The sequence below is a fragment of the Oncorhynchus clarkii genome, chromosome 30, assembly GCF_045791955.1.
Source record: "Oncorhynchus clarkii lewisi isolate Uvic-CL-2024 chromosome 30, UVic_Ocla_1.0, whole genome shotgun sequence".
NCBI lineage: Eukaryota > Metazoa > Chordata > Actinopteri > Salmoniformes > Salmonidae > Oncorhynchus > Oncorhynchus clarkii.
The window spans coordinates 27,362,530-27,372,286 of NC_092176.1; the positions used below are offsets into that span (position 1 = coordinate 27,362,530).

A 9,757-nucleotide genomic window follows, 5' to 3' on the forward strand; every position below is an offset into this window, starting at 1 on the left:
TCTGGACCGCAGACTGTCGCTGGAGGCTCTGGACCGCAGACCGTCGCTGGAGGCTCTGGACTGCCGACCGCCGCTGGAGGCTCTGGACCGCCGACCGTCGCTGGAGGCTCTGGACCGCAGACCGTTGCTGGAGGCTCTGGACCGCCGTGTTACTTCACAAGCACACTAATAATAAAATAAAATTAAGTATGCCAAATAACATAACAACCACACTAACAACCCTATGACGTTGTTTAAAAACATATACAGTATGTATGGTATATGCTGTGTTCATTGTGAGATATAGACTTGATATTAATTGATAGATATTTATGATGTTTAGAATGTTTATGATATAATTCATATCATGTTTAACGTCATATATAATTAGATGTAAAGAATGACAAGTCAGGGTTGAGGGAAAGATGAAAGATGAACAAAGCAAAGTACAGAGAGATCCTTGATGAAAACCTGCTCCAGACTGCTCAGGACCTCAGACTGGGGCAAAGGTTCACCTTCCAACAGGACAACGACCCTAAGCACACAGCCAAGACAATGCAGGAGTGACTTTAGGAAAAGTCTCTGAATGTCCTTGAGTGGCCAGCCAGAGCCGAGACTTGATCCTGATTGAATATCTCTAGAGAGACCTGAACATAGCTGTGCAGCAACGCTCCCCATCCAATCTGACAGAGCTTGAGAGGATCTGCATAGAATAATGGAAGAAATTCCCCAAATACAGGTGTGCCAAGCTTGTAGCGTCATACTCAAGAAGAGTCGAGGCTGTAATCACTGTCAAAGGTGCTTCAACAAAGTACTGAGTAAAGGGTCTGAATACTTATGTAAATGCAATATTTTGTTTGTTTATTTGTAATACATTTTAAACATAAAAAAAACAGTTTTTTCTTTGTCGTTATGGGGTATTTTGCGTAGCTTGATGAGGGAAAACAACAATTCTATCAATTTTAGAATAAGGCTGAAACGTTACAAAATGTGAAAAAGAATACTTTCCAATATGCTATTCATATATATGATCATATTTATTTTTTATGTATGGCACATTCATATATTGGTTTTAAATATATTATCATATTTTTTTTAAATATATGTCACGTTTTTCAATATATATAGCCATATATGGCCATATATTACTTTACTATATGGGGGCTAAGATGCAGTGACCTGAAGATTCAGCTAGAGCACTGAGAATTCTCACTCCCCCTCAGTCTGGCCCCATGTCAGGGTAGGTTTGCGTCCCAAGGCTTTTGGACTTTTTTTCTGGCTTTTTGGGGGGCAGGCCTCTGAGGTGGAAACATTTTTGAGCCAAACACTAGCGCTAAGCCTGATTGGTCAAATTCATGAGAGGATAAAGTACTGTGAGTGGCTGCTTGCAGGATTTATGCACTTCACCTGGGCAGATACCCATCACCATATGCCTCTGCCCATCACCGCACAGATAATGATCTTTAGTTGTCTTTTTATCCATCTAGAATTTCAGCGGAACGGGCTCACTCATATTTCACAATGACCATAATGACATAACGTAATAACGTATTCTGTAATTTTGCATTCTTCTGATACATTTGGAAGCTTTTTAAATTAGTCTCAAGTTTTCGTTCATAGTAATTTCTTTAGTCAGTTTCCAGCCATGGCAACAGCATCTCTCTTCTTCTATATGATTATCTCCAAGCCCAACTGTTTGTTTTCTTTTCAATAAGTTGTTTTTTGTCTTTTTCAGTCTTAGTATTGCTTTTTGTGTGATCTTGTTATTTCAACAGGGGCTTTCAGTATATGACGATAGATATCACCTTCAGACTATGGTGTGACTCAGACAGTGTCAGCTGCTGCTTATAGAATATGAGAATCAGAAAGCTATATTCCATCACATAATACAATAGAACAGAACACAAGGTCAGAACATTGGGATCTAACTCCAAACTGCAGCATAGAAGCTATTGTCCAGAAGAAATTACACATCCACAGCCACTGTTGTCACATCAGAGCAATGCAAACCTACTGGCTGAAGTATGCCTATCTCTTTGTCAGTACCTACGCAGTGCTCAGGCAGTGTGCTGGTCGTTCTGCCAATTCTCATACTCATTGTTTCTCTCTATCCATCTTAAACTTTTCCTCCTACAGTATATGACTCTTTGTTTCCGTCAGACATGGCACAGTATGCACAGTATAGTGCACTTTTGACCAGAGCCCTATGGTAGTGCACTAGGGAGTGCCCTTGTCAATATTGTGTTCCTTCCTTTCTTGGAAGCAGCAAAAACACACAGTACCACATTAAATCATTATTAAATTAACAGAAGCAAAACCATTGTAAAAAGCCATCGGTACTGATCATAGCCCTCCCTGTTCATATTCGTCACAATTCAGACAAAGTGCTCTTTCAAAAAAAATTGCCTTTTTATATGAGCCAAAGGGAGTGCAGAAAAGGTCAGCAATGATGTTTCCAAATATGTTTTACCTCTGTTTTTGCACATCAATTTACTCTATTTCTCTTTTCCTCTACTTATGAAGCGTTGCTCATGCAACTCTGAAATAACAGCAACCGTTTTTAACGTAGGCCTCTGTGGTTCCTGTATTGAGCACACAGATGTACCAGTAAACGGAATGCAAATAGATGTCACATTGTCATGCGGTCCTAGGTTCAGGTTATGGATGTATCCTAACCCTCTCCTCAGTATTCTGGTTGTATTCCCTGTCTACTGCTTAGCACAGGAGAGAATAAAGGTAGCTGCAGGATAAACTATATAATCCGTGATTCAGGTGTTAAAGGATTCACTATTTATAACCCAAAGTTTAAAGCCAAGTGCGGTTGGACAGAGTGTGAAATGTTCAGGACAGGAAGTTATCATGTAGAGATAACATTTAATTTAATTTATATACCATATATTTATAGTGTTATACATACACAGTAGCCTATTCCTCAGTCATGAGGTGACTTACTGTGATTTACTGTGATAATCTTAGGTAGAGCAAACACTGAGACTCACGTCAGTGTCAGGCCGGAAGAAGGTTATGTCATTAATTTAATGATCCACTCACTTATCTCCCATTTGGATTGGGTCACTGCTATCTGGGATCCTTGGGATGTCCCCACTCTGACGTTACCCCATTGAAGTTGAACTGTACAAGGGTTAAGGTTAGGGTTAGGTAAGGGTTATGATTAAGGATAGGGTATGGGTACGGATTAAGGTTAGGGTTTAGGGTATGGACGTCCCAAGGATTCTGAATCGCACGAACCATTTGGACTGTAGCCTATGAAAGAGAGAGGGACACACAATGTTCAAAAAACAGTTTTTTATGGTTTGTTTCAAATTACATTTTACTTCATAGTACTTCATTGCAAAACACACATATCATTCTTGTTTTAACACACAAATGTATTTTGTGGACCTTAGTAAAGATGTAGATAAATGAATGCACTCTAGGCCAGGTCATATTGAAAAAAAAAATTCTGATGTGATAAACTGTAGCTTGTTTTTTTGTTCTTGGTTTTATTTTATTTATTTATTTATTTTACATTTTATGACACTCCTGACCTCTAGTGGCTAACATTATAAGTACAGTTTTCGATCACACGGAATCGCTCACTTATGTTCCTGAACTATTTTGATATGCATGGCCTTAATAGCAAACACGTGACACTTTGCATAATTAAGTGGATGTGATTGTGAAAAGTCACAAACCGGTAAATCCAGCTTCACAGGTGTGCGCTGGATTAAATTAATTAACGAAACACATGGTAATTTATCTTCAAAGTGCCTCATTGTAATTGGATTGTGTTATCTACTGTAAAATATCGGATATGACCACACACGTAAAATATATCACTATGAAAAGCTTTGAAGTTAATGCTGCGGTGATGAGTGTCCCTGAGCGTGAGTTGATGGGTAACATTTTGGTGAGTGAAACAGGTGAGCCATTGCTCCCAAGTCACTCCAACATAGCTAAATTCAAACGAGGGAACGATGGCCTTTATGTTCACACGGAGGACTGGAGTGAAATTGTGAAGAGAAGACAATTGGTAAACGCCAAGGAACGAATGAGAGTAAGTGTAACTGTAGGCCCAGGCGCCATGTCAACAAAAAACTGGCAAAAGGTCTGACTTGGAAATTGACCCAAAATACTGCAGCGCTGTCGCGTGGAAGTAGGCCTACTGTACAGAAAATCATCACCTTTGATTTATTCAATTTGTATTTGCTCTGACTTGTGTAATTTGCTTAATTAGATCAAAAACATGAACAGCATGTTCTCCCGTTTGAAGCGTATGGTACCACTGATGCGTCGTGACCGTAAACCCAGTAAAGTGGATACGCTGAAGGCTGCCACAGAATACATCAAGCTACTGGTGGCTGTACTACAGGACTCTGACAGTGTAAGTATAAAACAGTAGGTTTAATATGATGGTGTTGCTCAGACTAGCGGTGCATGCATCATACCAGCAATGGGCTACAATATTTCAGGCATAATTGCATTGCTCTTGTGATTCAACATATTGACATGTCATTTTTATGCTTGTTAGAATAATGGGAGCAAGACTGATTTCTTGAAGAATGCGATCAACTATGCAACTTCTGATGGGATGTGTGGTGATCTGTGGAGGGTGGATGAGGTAATTACTTTGTGCATTCATAGCTGCTTGTGTTTACATGTGAGAGCTATTGTATCAGTGTACAGTGTACCCCTATGGGGTTTTAAAACAATCCATCAACAACCACTATGCTAACCTCCTACAACCATCCGGAAGTCTCGCAAGCTGACATTCTGATTTGCTGTGCAGTGGTAATCGGTTTGGTTATAGGAGGCTACCAAATATGTAGGTCAGTGGTCACAATTCCTGGCCTTGTAGACCACCCGAGTGTGCAGGTTTTTGTTCCATTCCAGCACTACCCACCTGTTTCCACTTGTCCTGGTCAGATTAGTTGAATCAGGTATGATAGATCTGTTAGTGTTGGTTTGGCACAAAACCACTACTTAAGGAATTAAATGAGAAATTACAGTAGTTATTGAACTTCTCTGTATCTCACCCTCTCTTCTCCCACAGCTGCTGGACAGTGTGTCAGGAGTGTCCGGTAGTGAGTTGTCCGACGGGGTGACTATGACTCTTCCCTTGGTGACTACAGGGTTTGGAGCAGGAGATGGAGACGTGAGTGGGCTGGTGCTGCACCACTGTGTGATGCCCACCTACCAGTACATCATCCAGGTGGCACCGGACCAGACCATGGTAATAAATGCAACACACCAAGACGTCGTCCCAAATGGCACCCTATTCCCTATTTATACCACTACTTTAACCAGAGTGAGCCCTATGGGCCCTGGTCAAAAGTAGTTTATTGAAAAGGGTGCCATTTGGAATGCAGACCATGTCTTTGACTAACTGTGAAGGGTTGTCCATCACAAGGCCTAAAAGAATATCTGACAATGAATTCAGTGAAAACTACTTTAATTGTATAATAGTAGGTTCCCACAGTAGCCAACAAATACAGAAAATGGAACTGGATTCTTATCAAGGCAACTATACTGACCAAAAATATAAACACAACATGCAACAATCTCAACAAATTTACTGAGTTACAGTGCATATAAGGAAATCAGTCAATTGAAATGAAATCATTAGGCCATAATCTATGGATTTCAGATGACTATGCAGGGCCGTCACCTGGCCCAGCCAATCAGAATGATTTCTTTCCCCCTACAAAAGGGCTTTATATAGACAGAAATAGTCCTCAGTTTAAACAGCTGCCCGGGTAGCTTGTCTCAGATGATCCTAGTTTTTAACACTCGTTTCCTGTGTGCAATCATCCGCATCGAGCTAAAGGCTAAAGCTGCCGCTTTCAAGGAGCAGGACACTAATCCGGACACCTATAAGAAATCCTGCTATGGCCACAGATGAACTATCAAACAAGAAAAGCATCAATACAGGATTAAGATTGAATCCTACTACACCGGCTCTGACGCTTGTCAGATTTGGCAGGGCTTGAAGGAAACCCAGACACAAGCTGCCCAGTGACGCGAGCCTACCAGACGAGCGAAATGCCTTTTTATGCTCGCTTCGAGGCAAGCAACACTGAAGCATGCACGAGAGCACCAGCTTTTCTGGATTACTGTGTGATAACGCTCTCGGTAGCCAATGTGAACAAAACCTTTAAACAGGTCAACATTCACAAAACCGCTGGGCCAGACGAATTCCGTGTACTCAAAGCATGCGCGGACCAACTGTCAAGTGTCTTCTCTGACATGTTCAACTTCTCCCTGACTGAGTCTGTAATACCGACATGTTTCAAGCAGACCACCATAGTCCCTGTGCCTAAGGAAGCGATGGTAACCTGCCTAAATGATTACCGCCCGTGGCACTCACATCAACAGCATCCTCCTGGATACCCTAGACCCACTCCAATTCGCAAACCGCCCCAACAGATCCACAGATGACGCAATCTCAATCGCACTCCACACTGCCCTTTCTCACCTAGACAAAAGGAACAACTATATGAGAATGTTGTTCATTGACTACAGCGCAGCGTTCAACACCATATTGCCCACAAAACTCATTACTACGGACTCTGGGACTGATCACCTCCCTCAGCAACTGGATCCTGGACTTCCTGACCCCAGGTGGTAAGAGTAGGCAACAACACGTCTGCCACGCTGATCCTTTGCTGACGACACAACGGTGGTAGGCCTGATCACCGACAACGATGAGACGGCCTATAGGGAGGAGGTCAGAGAACTGGCAGTGTGGTGCCAGGACAACAACCACTCCTTCAATGTGAGCAAGACTAAGAAGCTGATCGTGGACTACAGTAAAAGGCGGCCCGTGCAGGCCCCCATTAACATCGACGGGGCTGTAGTGGAGTGGGTCGAGAGTTTCAAGTTCCTTGGTGTCCACATCACCAACGAACTATCATGGTCCAAACATACCAAGACAATAATTTAAGAGGGCACGACAAAACCTTTTCCCCCTCAGGAGACTGAAAAGATTTGGCATGGGTCCCCAGATCCTCAGATTACCTCAACTAGTCTGTACCCCTGCACACTGACTCGGTACCGGTGGCCCCTGTATATAGCATCGTTATTCTTATTGTGTTACTTTTTATTTTCATGTGACAAAGTTTGATTTGATTTGGATCACGTATGATCCACCACCCAAAGGACATCCAGCCAACTTGACACAACTTTGGGAGGCACTGGCGTATTTGGTATTATTTTAGGATCCCCATTAGCTGTTGCAAAAGCAGCAGCTATTCTTCCTGTGGTCCACACAAAACATGAAACATAATAGAGAACATTAATAGACAAGAACTGCTCAAGGACAGAACATGGGCCAGCGTCCCTGTGGAACACTTTAGCGCAACTCAATATTAGGAACGTGTTCCTATTGTTTGGTATACTCTGTGTATAACCTGTGATATTCTCTTGGGTCTTGACTGCTAGCAGACAGCCCTGTATGAACTGTTTCCTCTCTATAGATGTTCCAGCCCAGTTGAGAGGAATGGTAGAGAGACCCAGCCTGGACTCAACATACCTTCCAGGTAGGTTTACAAGAGTTATGTGGTCATCCTAAATGGCACCCTATTCCTTATATAGTGCACTATGTAGGGATTATGCTTTAATTTGGGATGCAGTCATAATTTGCTGGTTGAACACAAAGGTATTTTCACACTTTGATACGGAAGTTTGTTCAAATATGACGTTTTTTTTTTTAGGGGCTATGCTTCAGATGGGAGAATGTTCTCGGAAGAAAAACAGACGGAAGGATGTTGTATTTGTTAAATTATATTTTATGAGTTTGTTTGGTACATAATGTGTTTTGTTAAACTTTATTTATTTTACAATATTCAGCAGCCCCTTATAATAAAATTGTAAGCATGGAGTGGTTTGTATGTTTTTATTTAGCAAAGAGATATACAGTATGGTATTAGTAGGTCACAATGCCTTTAGGAAGTATTGCCTTTTTCCACGTTTTGTTGTTACAGCCTGAATTTAAAATGTATTGATTGAATTTAGATTTTTGTCACTGTCCTACACACAATGTTCCATGATGTCAACGTGGAATTATGTTTGTTGAAATCTTTACAAAGTAATGAAAAGCTTAAATGTATTCAACCCCTTTGTTAGGGCAAGGCAAAATGAGTTCAGGAGTAAATTAGCTTAACATGTCATATAATACTGTACGTTGCATGGACTCTGTCTGCAATAATAGTGTTTAACATGATTTTTGAATGACTACCTCATCTCTGTACCCCACACATACAATTATATTTAAGGTCCCTCAGTCAAGCAGTGAATTTCAAACACAGATTCAACCACAAAGAACAGGGAGGTTTTTTCCAATGCCTAGCAAAGAAGGGCACCTATTGGTAGATGGGTAAAAATATAAAAAGCAGACACTGAATATCCCTTTGAGCATGGTGAAGTTATGAATTGCCCATTTGGATGGTGTATCAATACACCCAATCACTACAAAGATACAGGCGTCCTTCCTAACTTAGTTGCTGGAGAGGAAGGAAACCGCTCAGGGATTTCTCCAAGGCCAATGGTAACTTTAAAAAGCAGTTTAGTGGCAGTGATAACTGAGGATGGATCAAGATTGTAGTTACTCCACAATACTAACATAATTGACAAAGTGAAAAGGACACCTGCACAGAATAAAATATTCCAAAACATGCATGTTTGCAATAAGGCACTAAAGACATTTTTAAAAAATTGGCAAAGCAATTAACTTTTTGTCATGAATACAAGTGTTATGTTTGGGGCAAATCCAAAACATTACTGAGTACCGCTCTCCATTTTCAAGCATAGTAGTGGCTGACTCATGTTATGGATAAAGTTAAGGACTAAAGTTTTTCAGGTTAGAAATGATACAGAATTAAGCTAAGCACATGCAAAATCCTAGAGGAAAACCTGGTTCAGTGTGCTTTCCACCAGACACTTGGAGATTAATTCACCTTTCTACCAAGAAGACAGTGAATGCTCCTGAGTGGCTGAATTACTGTTTTGACTTAAATCTGCTTAAATCCATGGCAAGAACTGAAAATGGTTGTCTAGTACAGATCAACCAATTTGAGAGCTTCATGAATTTTGTAAATAACAGGAAAATGTTGTACGATTCAGGTGTGCAAACCTCTTGGAGACTTACACAGACTCACAGCTGTAATCGCTAATAAAGTTGCTTCTACAAAGTATTGACTATGGTTTGAATATTTATGTAAATTATATATTTCTATATTTCATTTTAAATACTTCTGCAAACATTTCTAAACATGTTTTCATATTGTTATTGTGGGGTGTTGTGTGTAGATGAGTGAGAATATATTAATCAATTTTGAATGCAGGCTGTAACAATGTGGAGTAAGTCAAGGAGTATGAATACTTGAATGCACTGTAGGTCCATGCAAAACATGTATACCATTACTTACCTAACAAACACTCAATGTAAAATAAATGCACTTCTAAATGTAATTTAACTAACATTTAATCATATTTGAATATTGACACCAGCCCACAGGCCGGGCATTTTGTTTCCTTGGAGTCCTTATTTTGAGCACAAGGTGGCGCCAGTTTGTAATTCGTGGTCACAGCTTCAATGTTTTTGCAATATTACAATTCCAGGTTGCCATAGGACAAAAATAAAACAATAACACCATGCTGGTGTGCACTACGTTTGCATTAAATTCCAGGTGGAAAATTACCACACAAAGAAAACAATGCGTTCCTAAGTGCATTCAAATCTTACAGAAAAATGAATTGCTGTCGAATTTTGGGGAGTGTA

At 40.6% G+C, this 9,757-nt stretch overlaps 1 protein-coding gene across 2 annotated transcripts; it reads left to right on the plus strand.

Annotated features, from left to right (window-relative positions):
* The first annotated feature begins 3,800 nt into the window (after positions 1-3,800).
* Positions 3,801-7,763, plus strand: LOC139389905 (folliculogenesis specific bHLH transcription factor). 2 transcript variants are annotated; one of them, XM_071136935.1, is made up of 6 exons: positions 3,801-4,036; positions 4,217-4,363; positions 4,511-4,600; positions 5,033-5,212; positions 7,455-7,517; positions 7,692-7,763. In XM_071136935.1, exons 1-5 carry the CDS (start codon positions 3,821-3,823, stop codon positions 7,470-7,472), a joined length of 651 nt encoding a protein of 216 aa, XP_070993036.1. In that variant the 5' UTR covers positions 3,801-3,820; the 3' UTR covers positions 7,473-7,517; positions 7,692-7,763. The 2 variants fall into 2 exon arrangements, with proteins under 2 accessions (XP_070993036.1, XP_070993037.1); XM_071136936.1 differs by having other exon boundaries at positions 4,253-4,363.
* The last annotated feature ends 1,994 nt before the right edge of the window (positions 7,764-9,757 follow it).